The following is a 13883-nucleotide window of genomic DNA, read 5'->3' as shown; positions in this document are numbered from 1 at the left end:
CACCCGGTCTGTATTTTGTAATAACGGACTGAGCTGGCTGAGACACCCCTTTCCCAAACAGAGAGCCCATGTCTGGCCTACATGCTCTCAATTAGATTTCTAACAAAACGAAACCTATTGTGTCACAGCTTCCCTGCCTTAGTATCTTCTAATAACAAAACCATGCACCTACCAACCAGCAGAAAAGGGGTTTCTGATGCAGAAACCGCCTGGGTGACCCAAGCTGACATTAGCAGAAAAAGAGCTTTTAGTTTTGCTTCTATTATTGGAATTCATGTCAAGACAACTAGGCGGATGCGAATATGCTGGAATTTGTAAGGATCCAATGCAGCTTTTAAAGACAGAAGTTCCTTAAGCTCACAGCCATCTCTCTGGAGCCCCCAGCAAGGGGTCCACCAGGGACACAAAATAAAGTCTAAATCAATGCAGCCTCCACACCAAAGTTCTTCTGAAGATCCTTTAATAATATGTATAGTTCACGCTTCTACAACCAATATAAAAACAGTGATTCCTGATTTTGTATAAATTAACAAGTCAAGAATCTTTATGAGCCATCAAGATACAAGTTCCAAATGAAAGGACCAAAGATAAATCACAGTGAAGAGAAACATCTGAGAACAACGAACATAAAAGTCGTACAGGTGCTCAGACAGGTGCACACACCCCCCAAGGCAACCTTCAATCACAGGCTAGGTTTTCAGAAAAGGATCAGCTAGGGACAACAGTCTCCAGGAACCCTGATCCTGCAGCTCCCACCTCCCAACACAGTGTTGCAGGCAGAGGCCATGATTCCCATTGGCCTCCTCTTAATAACTAGCTGTCATTTCCACTCGGATCTTCTCCTCCGTGTGCAATTATACAAAGCAACTCCTTGACTTTCTATGCTCCTGACTACAGCTCGCTCGTCACACTCCTTGCCAACTGTGTAAACTGGGGGTCAGGGGACCTCTGAGAGTCAGGCACAGCACCCAGATTTGGTCCGCTTGGGTGGCTTATAAGGGGAGATATCCACGGTCTGCGGCGGCCCCTGGGCTCTCTGCCGCAAGATCATGGGCACCACCATGTCGAACAAGGTTTCAAACAGCAGGTCCACGTTGTGGCCGGTTTTGGCGCTGGTCTCGAAGCACATCTGCTCAGCAGCAGGCATGTCCTTCTCATCCAGCATCTTGTACTTCAGGATCCTTTTATAAAGAGCCACTGCCTCCTCCAGCCGCACCTGCCTGGGCGCCTTGGGTGACGCAAAGCCGTGGCCACCACCTGGTCCGGAGCTGTGACCCTCCTTCTCGCAGCTCTCCGAGGCTCCCTCCTCACTAAGGTCCACCTTGTTCCCCACGATGGCAAAGAGGCAGTCGCTGCTGGCTGAATCGGTCAGGCCCAGGAATCTCTCCTCCAGCTCCACCAGGCTCTGCGGGTGGTTCACATCGTAGGTGAGGATGACAGCTGCCGCCCCCCGGCAGTACATGGAGCCAAGGCCGTGGAACTGCTCCCGCCCTGTGGGGGAAAAGGAAAGAAAGATGCGGGTTCGCTCTCCTCTCAGACGCACCCACCAACCACGCCACACGGGAACCCCCCGGGCGGACCATGGAAGTGTCACCCAAACGAAGGTGTGGCTGGAGCTGGGCTGGATCAAGACACTGGTGCACAGAAAGAAGTAACCAGCCTAGGCCCCGCAGCATCTAACGGCAGTGCCTGCTCCTCTGGGGGGCTGCAAGCCCACCCCACCACAAGCAATTCCTACACAACCCAGTCACGCACAGTAGTTAACCTCCAAGACCAAGAAGACACCCGTGCCCTACTTTCCTTCTAATTAAAGATTGTTTGGCCTGTTCCTATTTTTGCATGCTCCTACCATGGCTGGGTCTTGATGCTTGACAACAGTCTGCGCCACATCTCAGCATCACGGCTGTTCTGACAGGGCCCTAGCAAGTCTGCCTCCGCACAGGTCCATGCACTGCCCAGTGCCCAGCTCCTGTCCAGCTGCCTGGGTGCAGGCCACTGGTCAATTCACTTGACCACGTGTCACTTTCCAGGGGGTCCCTGACCCCCTTCCAGATTACTTTTAAGCCTCTGGTCAGTCCCATCACCGCCCTCCCTCCCACTCCTCACACTTGCTCTGTGCTCTGGCTCAGACACTTAGCACAATCGCAAGTCCACACCTTGGTTATGCAGTTAATACATGTCTCTCTACAGTAGGAAAGGCTGGTTTTACTTGTCCCATGTATTCAGTGGTAATAAATGTGTTGAGTAAGTGAAACCACAAATTATCCCCACTATTTTAAAAAAAACAAACACAATTTTGTCTTGCATAAGATTTCTTAGTTTGTTTTGTAACAATTTGGTCTGATTTGCAAAATGGTCGAAGGCTCATTCATGTCAGAAGCTTCATTTACACCCTGCAGCCAGCTTCTCAGCCTCTCGACTCCCCACCTTTACTCTGAACTGAAGATTGAGGGAAAGAGGAAAGAGGAGGGGGCGGGAGGACTCACCTTGATGTGTTAAACCCACAAAGATCTGAAATTTCGTCACACTTGAATACTTTTATCCCCCCAAACCTCCATCGAAAGGACAGCTAAACAACAGAACCATCATCATTCGGAGCTGCCTGAAATCTAGCTGAATGAAAGTCCTACAACTAAGAATTTAAAGACGCCACGTGGAGACTGGTTGTTTTCAGCTGCACGTATAGAACAGTGGTTGAGAGCACGCATGGGTCCTGGAACCAGAAGGCCTGGAGCTGTGAACCTGGACAAGTTACTTAACCACCCAGGGTTTAGTTTTCTCTTCTGCGAAATGGAACAGACAATAATAGTACCTCACAGAGTTATGATTAAAAGTATTAATATATGTAAAACAACAACAAAAACATTAGAAAACCTGCTAAAAGGTGCAGATCCCAGGTAAGCGGCAAGCCCAGTGGCCCCCTTTCATTGGGGTTGGTCTCCAGAGGCCAAGTTTGACCAGTGTTTGTGTCCCTAAGTTTTTACACATGGCCCCTTCATTTCCCCTTCTCCTGTTCACTGTGTAGGAGATGGTTTTACTGACTCCACAAAGGGCAATTCATACACTTAAAACGGGGCCCCCTCCCAAAGCCGCCCCAGGCCCCAGGATTAATCAGCCCTCCTTCTGCCATCCAATTCCGTACCCCTCAATGGCAGGAGGAACAACCATCCTGGACCCAAGCTGTCTGGGCACATCCATGCTCCTAGGAGGAGCTTGGGAGGGGCCTTGTGCATTCACAGTTCTAAGCTTGCTTCTTACACTCACACGGTCCCTTGGAGAGTTAGCTATATTTCTAGGGCATCTTCGACAGCTTCACCCTGACTGGAATCAGAATCTGTTTCTGAGGACATTCTGTGACTCCGCCTGCAGTTTTCCAGTTTGGGCTACAGAGCCCAGCTGCTGACTACAGTGGAAACAGAGCCCAGAGGCCCATGACCTTGAAAGGGGAAAGAAGGCAATCTTTATTCTCAACATCCTCTAACTGAGATTGAGCATTTCCTTCTCTTATACATGTTGGCAACAAACCAGAAATGATATGAAGGAGCAACACCTGTGGCTTTGTCACCTTTAGAAATAACAGAGGCTTTCAATTCACATCACAGTTGTCACTGTGTCATCAAGCATTTATGCAGATCACAACTTAAACATCACAACAGCTGTTAGACCTGCCCTTTGTCAAGGAAGCCTGGTTCCCTGATGAAACTCTGTATTTTAGCGCATGAATTTAAACAGAGCATTCAGCCCTAGCTGGGTTGGCTCAGTGGTTGGAGCATCAGCCCATGGACTGAAGGGACTTGGGTTCGATTCCGGCCAAGGGCACATACCTCGGTTGCAGGCTCAATCCTCAGCCTGGGTCGGGGCATGTGCAGGAGGCAACCAATCAATGTTTCACTCTCTCCCTTCCCCTCTATCTGAAAAGCAATGGAAAAAATATCCTTAGGTGAGGGTTAAAAATAAATAAATACATAGAGCACTCTGGGGGCACCAATGGGGGGAAAAAAGAGAAAGATCATGAGCTCATACCACTAGGGCACAAAAGGATCCCTGACACAAAAGACCTGAAGACCCCTTGGTCTCTGGGTCTTTGGAACATGGATTAAAGGCATGATACCTATACACATATATTTGTATAAAACACAGTGTCCTTTGCTTTTCTAATAAACTACTATCTTCAGCCAACTGGCCAAGAAACACAAACAAGTTCCACTCCAATCATTCTGACATGGCCACATTCTGACACAGGCCAAGTGGCACTGCCTCATTAGGGGGCAGGCTGGTAGCCCCCGTGGCCAGCCCTGGAAAGAGCCACCTGCTGAGAAAGACGCCCATGTCCTGGGAGAAGGGCCCTAGCATGCACCTATACCTGATAGCTGACCTCTCCCTCATCCAGACACAGACTCAAAGCCAGGGCTCCCTGCCTCTCCAAAAAAGCTCCAAGTGTGTCCTCAAACCATCTGATGGTGGAGGTGAGACGGAGGAACAGAGGCCCGGACAGGTTTGGCACTAGTTGGAGGTATGCATCCTGCCCAGCAGAGATCCTGAAGGTGAAAGTCAAGGGCCAGTTTACAACCACCATGCTCACTGTCCCGGGTGCTGGGAAGGGTCAGCCTGCTGACAAGCAGAACATCCTCTGGAATTCATCACCCGCAAAACAAAATTCCTCTCCTTTAACACAGCCATAGCAGGTCAGCCCTAAGCCTGCTAATCTAATTATAAGTTGCATGTCAAATTACACTGTACGCCAACAGACAGAAATTAAACAGTCTTCTCCCATCTCTTCAAGGACCCCCATGGCAGAAGACGATGAGGACATTTCCATACGTGGCAATAACAAGTGTTAGTTAAAAAGAAAAGAAATGCTTCCCCGTCATTACCACAGAGCTGGGAATTTTCTTTCAGGCACTAATTGAATATATAGCGATCTGGGCATCCTAAGGTTTCCCAACAGCTAAAAATGTTATCAGCTCCCACCCACTAGATTTCACAAGAGTGATCAAGGGGGGGAAAGTGGCATTCCAGCTATCCCAGGAGGATTTTTCCAAGTCCGTTACATAGTTTACTGAGGACAAAAAGGCAACTGTGTTAGTGCCTATGCCTAAAATAGTTTTCCTTTCCAGATAAAAATGTCTGATTTGCCTTCAAAAAACTAAAGAGCAAGTAATAATAAAACCCAAAGAGAAATCATAATAACTAAAGGAAGTAAGAGCTGAAGAGTCCCATATTATAGCCGGAAAAGAGAGTTAGTAAAAGTTGCTGTTTAAATCACATAATCTGTTATCCACCCATAACCAATACAGGAGAAACTGAGGCACAGGGAGCGGCCCACAGAATCAGGTTGGTGAAGCCCAGAGCCAGGACACTGTCCCCAGGTACCAGGTAGTCTGTGGTCTAACAACCCATAAAGAGCCAACTCTAGAGATGGACTTCCTGCATCCAAATCCCCACAGTGTGACCTTGGGCAAATCACTTAACTCTCTGTGCCTCAGCTTCTCATCACCAAAATGTAGACAGTACCCACCAAAGGATGGTTGTGAAACCAGAACTAATTTCTATAGGTAAACTGCCTAGAACTGTGCCTGGCAGGTGGTACACCCAATATGCATGTTTGTTAAATAAATCACGAATTAGATTCCGTCCAAACCTAAGGATATACTCCACCATCCCAGGACCACTGTATCCTGTGTCTCTTCATCAGCACATTTGCAAACTGTCTCCTAGGGCCTTTTGGTCACTTTTACAGCTGACCACTCTCCTATAGCTTCCTTATTTTTATGAGACTTGGTTTCAAAGAATGACCTTCTTCCCAATTCCCAGGGCACTTTATTGGGTGGCTGCCGTACAGAAGTCCGCAGCCCACAGTAACCCCAATCGGCTGCTGGACAAGTGAAGACAAAGTGTCCACTCGCCTTCTCTTTTATTCTCTCCCCATCCTCAAAACAAAAGACAACCAGCCTTTCACATGGAGCATTGTAACATTTTTGTTGCAACGATTTAAAATAACTGAATGGGTGGTACAGCCATCAGAAATCTTGTTTACGACACTGGCTGCACATTCTAAATATGGGGGGGTACTTTTTAAAAATATTGATGCCTGGACCCCCTATCCCAGAGCCCACTAATCAGGTTCTGACGAGAGCATGGGTATCAGAATCATTTTTTAAAACCCCTGGTGAATAGAAGGTGCAGCCAGAGGTGAAGATCACAACTTGGACAGTGAAAGTGGGAGAATCACAAAAAGACAGCTTCACAATGGGAGGATCGGAATGTTTCTTATTTTAATTAAGTTGAAAAGTAAGGTCTACCAGGAAATGTAACTGCAAACTCTGAAAGAAAGAGGAACTTTCAAAACGCCCTGCAAAACCCAGAACATTCACTGGACGGGAGCTCACAAAAGTATCAATGTCAAAACATGAGGAAAGAAAAGACTAAGATTCACAGAAGCAGAGCTGGGAACAAGTGGAAACTTCAGGGCACACACAGAAACAGGGTCACCAGCACAGAGCAAGCTGCAGTATGATTCCCTGCAGAGATTTTTTTTTAAATGAAATAAAATCCCTTTTCCATGCTTTCAAGTTCCAACCACAGCACTATAAATACTACTTGAAAAATTACTTTAGTTCTATTTTGCAGTTTGATGAGTTTTGAGTCAAGTTTACAGTCACGGGCAAGGTCTAGAACATTCCATCTGCTTGTATGTATTTCTAAACTGATAGTGAACCTGGTTAGAGAATGGCCCATGGAAACAACTACCTCCAGAAACGTTTGCAAAGAATAGATGTTTAAAACTCTTTTAGTGCAATAAGAAAAAAGAACCATGAGTACTCCCAGGGTGATTAAAGGAGTTGGCTGTCTGGCCCGGCCGGGCGTGGCTCAGTGGTTAAAGCGTCGACCTGGGATCCAGGCGATCGGGGTTCGATTCCTGGTCGGGGCACATGCCCGGGGTGTGGGCTGCAGCCGATCAAGACTCTCTCATCACTGATGTTTCTATCTCTCTCTCTCCCTCTCCTTTCCTCTCTCTGAAATCAATAAAGATATATTTAAAAAAAAAAAAAAAAAAAAGGAGTTGGCTGTCTGGGGCCAGCAGCAGGTATGTGCAAACTCCACCAGTATATGAAAACTGAAGAAGCAGTGGGGCAAGAGCATGTCACCTAAGAATGTACTATTCACACAGAGGTTCCAGTAAATGAGTGGGTGAGTCTGCCACCACTCTGGTACCTGTGTCTGATGGTTAATTTTATGTGTTAACATGGCCAGGCCGTGGCCCTCAGTTGTGTAGTCCAACTAGTCCAGATGTTGCATGAAGGTATTTTTTGGATGTGATTAACATCTGCAATCAATTGACTTTGAGTAAAGCAGATTACCCTCCATAATGTGTGTGGGCCTCATCCAATCAGATGAAGACTTTAAGAGGAGCCTGGGATTTCCTGGAGAAAAAAGAACTCTGCCCCCAGACTACAACCAGAGCTATAAAGGATCATGCCTGAGTTTCCAGCCTGCTGACCCTACAGGACTGCAACATCAGCTCTTTCGTGGGATTCCAGCCTGCCAGCCTGCCCTACAGATTTCAGGCTTGCCAGCACCCACAACCATGAGAGCCAATTCCTCTCCACCCCCACCCCGTCTCTCTTCTCCTCCCTCTCCCAACTAACCCACTTGGAGCTGCTCACTCGTTTCTCTGGCAAACATCCCTTTGGGAATGTGGCTGCTATGAAAGCCAGACTCTCCAGACGGTGGGGCAGCCTGTCTTCCCTCTTGCTTCTCCATCTCCAGACGTCTCCACGGAGGCACCTACTCTCCGTAAAGAGAGAATGCCCCCTCAGCCCCTGCCCACAGCCACCTGGGACACCGCGGCCCACCACCCACCCTGCAGGCATTCCCCGGGCCTCACAACTGGGTCACGCCCCGGACCCCACCTCCAGCACACAGGACCACAGTAAGTGCCAGGCCACGCCTCTCAGCCACACTGGCCACCAGCTCCATGGGAATGAGGGGAAGTGACCTGGAAGGGCTTTTCAGCAACCGCAAGCATCACTTTGGCCCAAACTGGTCACTTCTTCATGAAGTATCCCCCGTCTGCCTTCCTCACTAGCCTGCCAGTTCTCTTTCTAAGTGAAGATTCAATAATGTAAATCTCCTGCCACATGATTCCAGGCACCTCCTAGCTGGCTTCAAAATAAAGCTCGAACTCCACAAAAGCACACAAGCCCTCTCCTGCCAGGTTCTCAGCAGCTAAACCGTAACCATAGGGATGATATGATTTCTGAAATAGATATCCAGGAACACCTCTTATTGGTGTCGGGTGGGCACAGGACAGGGAGATGGGGAATGGACAAGGAATACATTTAGATTGGTTTTTTGGGGGGGAGGGGGGGTTGAAGTTATTTTCTTCTTCTTCTCTATTTTTATATGTGTTTTTTGTCCTATAAAATAAATTTAATTTAAAAAGGAAAAAAGTCTTTCATTGCAGATTAAAATTATGTAATAGAAGAAATAAGGGAGGGTTTCTAAAGTCTCCTACCATCTGTAATGGGCTGAGTGGTGGCCCCAAAGACACATCCAGGCCCTCATCCCCAGACACTGTGAATGGGATCTTATTTGGAAATAAGGCTATTGCCAGGCCAGTGTGGTTTAGTGGATTGAGTGTCATCCTATGCACCCAAGAGGTTGCTCCTTCCAGTAGGGGGAGTGCAGGAGGCAGCCAATCAGTGACTCTCATTAATGTTTCTATGTCTCCCTCTCCCTTCCTCTCTCTCTAAAATCAATAAAAACATATTTTAAAAAAAGAAATAGGGCTGTTGCAGGGAAAATCAAGTTAAGGTGAGGTCATTAGAGTGCAACCTAATCCAATATAATTAGTGTCCTTATAATAAGAGGAGAGCCATGGCAGCAGACACACACACAGGGGCGGCATGTGACGACAGAGGCAGAGACTGGAGTGATGCCTCTACAAGCTGGAGAACACCAGCCACCAGAAGCCAGGAGGAGGCCATGGGACAGACTCCCTACAAGAGTCTTCAGAGAGCAGAACCTGGCCCTGCTGAACCCAAGCTCAGACTTCTTCCTCCAGAACTGTCAGAGGGTAACTTTCTGTTGTTGAAGGCCCCAGTGTGTGGAACTTCGCAATGACAGCCCCCAGGAAACTCATACTCCGCTAAGGTATGAACTGGGCTGCAAGACAGCGGCCTCCCCATTCACCGATACCAAAAGTCATGAATCAAACAAGGTCAATGTTCATGTGAAGCCTGGGGCCAGACGGCCAAGAGAAACATCTGCTTCCTTCCCCTCGCCACCTTCTCTCCCCTCTACCAGCAGAAGAAAAAGCTGGGTACTATGAACTTCCATGAACCACACTGCAGAAACTGATAAGGATGGTTGAGATTACAGTGAACTCAAATACCCATTCTCAATGAAGACGGAGCGTCATGTGCCATCCCCTGAGCCAAGGTCAGCAAATCTGCTTACTTCCCGAAAACAAGTCATAAATCACAAAGCTAAGGTCACATGGTCAGAAATGCCTAAACCTGCCTCACTGGTTCTAGTTTGACCTGATGCCTATAAAAAAAATGACCTTCAGCCCTGGCAAGCAGCACTCAGTTGGCTGGAGTGTCATCCCGTGCACTGAAGGATCATGGGTTCGATTCCTGGTCAGGGCACAGGCCCAGGTTGCAGGTTCGATCCCCTGTTGCGTTGAATGCAGGTGGCAACATATTGATGTTTCTCACATCAACATTTCTTTCTTTCTCTCTCCTTTCCTCTCTCTCTAAAATCAATAAAAACATATCCTCGGGAGGGGATTAAACAAAAAAAAAAGCGCCTTAGCCGGTTTGGCTCAGTGGCTAGAGCGTCAGGCGGCGGACTGAAGGATCTCGGGTTCGATTCCAGCCAAGGGTACGTACCTGGGTTGCAGGCTCCATCCCTGGCCCCAGTCAGGGCTCGTGTGGGAGGCAGCCAATTGGCATGTCTCTCTCACACTGATGCGTCTCTCTCTCCCTCCTTTCCACTCTCTTTGAAAATATCCTCAGGTGAGGATTAATAAAGTGACCTTCACGCTCTGATTTACACCAGAAGAGAAGAATCCTGCAAATCCAGTTCATCACCTTTCTTGAGAAATACCAGAAGGAAAGGTAGTAACCACTGAAAAAGATATGAAAGAAAAACTAATGAATTGTCCAAGCAAAGAAGCAGAAGACTGGCCGCACCCTGAGAGGGGAAGCTGTCACAAGAGCTCCTGTGGGAAGTACAGGTGGCCGGTAAGGGACAGGTAGCCTCAGGGAGGCCAGCCGAGGTCCCTCGGTGTAAGGAGCCCCATCCTTGTCAAGCCGACAGAACAGGACCAGGGGCTGATTTTCTAGCTCTTCCAGTGAGTACGCTGCGTAGAAATAACTTTTCCAATAGCTAAAACTTTTGCAGCACTTCCTGCTTCCAGGCACCGCACCAAGCCCTTTACACGGTCAGTCATTTAATTCTCACCCACCCCAGGCGGACTGCTGCGGCATTTCCACGCCAGGCCTGGGAAACCCTGGCTGGTCACGGACACGGACACCCAGGCGGCGGGGGCTGAGGCCGCACCTGCACCCCGAGACCAGGGCCCAGAGTCCCAGCCCCTTAAGTGCCATGCTTCACTCAGCTTCTAGTCCTCCCTTAGACGGGCTGGGTTCCAAAAATGAATGCCAGCATTTCAAAATCCAGAAGAAAAAACAACGGGACGGTTGCTGTTCTACCTCTGGTGTCAGAAATGAAGCAAATCCAAAAAGGCAAGATAAAAGGTGAAAACCACGCGTCCTCCGGGTAGAACTCGCTCTCACAGGGCAGCTGTTTCCTCCCAGCACGGAGGCGGTGTGGACAGGGCAGAAAGAATTGTTCATTGTTCTCACAGGTGATAACAGATGGCTGGAGTCTACCCGGCACTTTTCCTCCACACGGTCTTATCTTAGCCTGACCAGCGGGGGCGGGAGTCACCATCTCCTGGCTGACGACCCTGAGACCAGCCACCTCCCACTGCACTGGCTAGGTAAGAGTAAGAGCCCCACGACGGTGACATTCGCCACTGCACAGGAAAACCTCACGAAGACTCGGCGCAAGGCAAAACCCTGAGCCGACGGCAATCAGCCAGGTATTAAAGAGGAAAAATATCCTGGCCCACAATATGAATGTTTGTTTTTCTGCCAGTGGAAGACCTGAAATCTCAACCCCAATTAATGAATTACAACCACTAAGGAGGTGATCAGATAACACTTTAAAGATAAGCTAATAATTAAAATCCAATAATCCAACTTAGTTGCTTACATTTATAGTTCCTTTAATTTTGCTCTCAATAGTCTGTGACCATTAAAAGGCATTAAAGCCCTAGCCAGTTTGGCTCAGTGGTTAGAACGTCAACCTGCAGGTTCAAGGGTCCTGGGTTCGATTCTGGCCAAGGGCACGTACTTCAGTTGCAGGCTCGATCCCCAGCCCTGAGTCCGGGAGCGTGAGGGAGGCAGCCAATTGATGTGTCTCTCTCACATCAATGATTCTCTCTTTCTCTCTCTCTCCCTTCCACTCCCTGAAAAGCAATGGAAAAAATATCCTCAGGTGAGGATTTAAAAAAAAAAAAGGAAAAGGCATTCTAAAACATAGCTGTGCTTCGTGACCTAGAGGAGAGGATGGCTCTGCTAGTCTAGGAAGCCCACGGCTCACACTGGTAATAAAATCAAAGACAGCATTACGGGACGTAACTACAGGTCCGCAAGCAACTATTTAACTGCAGTCACCCAAAACCAAGCTTATAAAATGAGATTTTCCTTTTATAAATAAAGGAATCCAAACCCAAAATGATTTCCACCCAATAGAATAGCAACATCTAAAGGAGATAACAGGGTCACAGGGGGAAAAATAGATTCATTTTCACATTTCAGTACATATACAATAATTTTTCTCCTAGATCAGCATATGTCTCACTTCTATTATTTCTGTTTGATAGTTTGAAGATTAAACGAAAACCAAGGAATGTGCCATATGAACCACTCATAATTAACTGCACATAAATTAAACACACAGATTGGGCTTTCTGAAATAATTACTAAGGTTATATAACGACAAGTGGGGTTTAATTCTCAAATGTCTTTACTTTTTTCAGACATGAATTTACTGAAAATAATTTAACAAGAACAAATAACTCAAAGAGATGTTCTTTAACCCTCTATTATTAAGAAAAAGAGACAAATCCAAAGAAAGCACACTCATAACAGATTTACCTATAAGAACAAAAACTCTCACATACCAGGATATCTCATCCAGTGACCTTTACCATCAACAGATACTCTGTTGTGTTATGATAATTAATTTTCAGAATGTGATTATCAAAGAAAATTTCAATTAACTGCTGAATTCTCTACTTATTAAAACAGGAAACTAAAACCATGTCAGATTTTTCAGAGCACCTTTGAGCTTGTTTTAAAGTCAAGATTGAACTTCAAATACCATATTAAGAAAACTCTTTAAGTCTGTTGTGGTTTCCGGAAATACTAAGTTATCTAGAATAGCCTCTCATCTGGAGTACTCCATTCAGTAAATATACCAGCTATTTCTAACAGCCTTGCTATACAGAATGGTTTTTCCTTCTTCTCCATAATATAAAGTCTTCCAAGAAACATACATCAGAGAATAAATGTTTTCCTATTAATTTTATCACAAGGGAAGCATATTAAACCCTTCTGGAACAATCCTAAGAAAACAAATGATTATACAGATGTTTACAACGTCTAGTTCTCTCTTGCTTAACGGATTGGGCGTGTTCTAATAAAATTTCCTGAAAAGTACATTATCCATTGACAGACATTGTAAAATCAGGAATGCCTTCTGGGATGACCAGGAAAACTTGGTATAAATGTAAAAGGGACTACACAGCAGACCTGACAAGCTCAGGTGGGTCACATGGCAGGCCTGACAAGGTCAGTGACTGAATAGTAACCACAGGATGGTCTGATCATAAATTCCTAAGGCAGGTAATGATGGGTAGTCATGTCCCAGGCCTGTAGTTTCCTTAGCAAAGGTCAATCTTTACCATAATCGAGCCCTGTCCATTATCCTTATGGATCTAGGATAATACACCTTTGGAATGTCAGAGTAATTTTCTTTTCCACACCCCTCAGAGGCATAACCACCAGTGCCAGCACAAGACCATGAAACTCATTGTTACTGTGTTGCCTGAATACCATCTCCATTTATAGTAAATGTTAAATGTTAACTATCCTATACCCACCAAAAAAAAAGATGTGTCTCACCATTTTGTTGATCCAATCCTAGAGATTCCCCCACTTTGCTTTCTCCTGCCTCCTTAATCTATAGCCATGAATTTCACGTAGCCTTCCTTACATTTCCCCTCTGACTGCAAATGCATAAAAAGAACTACGGGACTGTGATTCTCCAGGGCACTTTCTTAATCCATTGAGATCTTGCTTCTGGTCATATCTTCAGATTTGGCTCAAGTAAACTTTCATAAAATTTTCCTTTAAGTTTGGACTTTCTTTCATCGACACTGGGAGTACCTAGATATAATTTTATTAATTTAACAGTTCAAAAACCCTTTTAAATCAATCATATTGAAGGATTTTGTTAGAGCTTAGTTGATCATATTTAAATATAATATTATGCTGTAGATGAAAGAAGAAATTTTAAATAATTACCTAGAAGAGTCAAATTCACAGAGACAGGAAACAGAATGATACTTACCAGGGGCTGGAGGAAGGGGGAGTAAGGGTTAGTGTTTAACGAATACTGAGCTTCAGGTGGGAAGAAAAGAAAGATTTGGAGATGATTATGGTGATGTTTGCACAACATGTGTATACTTAATGCCACCAAGTTGCACACTTAAAAATGATTAAAATATTAAATTTTATTTTATG

General features: G+C 46.1%; 1 protein-coding gene across 1 annotated transcript in view; it reads right to left on the bottom strand.

Moving 5' to 3' along the window:
* Positions 1-443: 443 nt before the first annotated feature.
* Positions 444-13883, bottom strand: part of RAB20 (RAB20, member RAS oncogene family) — a 28375-nt gene continuing 14935 nt past the window's right edge. The window contains exon 2 of the mRNA XM_016204145.2: positions 444-1491. Within this exon, the coding sequence (XP_016059631.1) occupies positions 956-1491 (536 nt within the window). The 3' untranslated portion in view covers positions 444-955. The remainder of the gene's footprint in view (positions 1492-13883) is intronic.

The sequence above is a fragment of the Miniopterus natalensis genome, chromosome 2 (assembly GCF_054644295.1).
Source record: "Miniopterus natalensis isolate mMinNat1 chromosome 2, mMinNat1.hap1, whole genome shotgun sequence".
Taxonomy (NCBI): Eukaryota; Metazoa; Chordata; class Mammalia; order Chiroptera; family Miniopteridae; genus Miniopterus; species Miniopterus natalensis.
The sequence above is the reverse complement of the archived record's forward strand: the minus strand, read 5'-3'. Positions and strand labels throughout refer to the sequence as shown.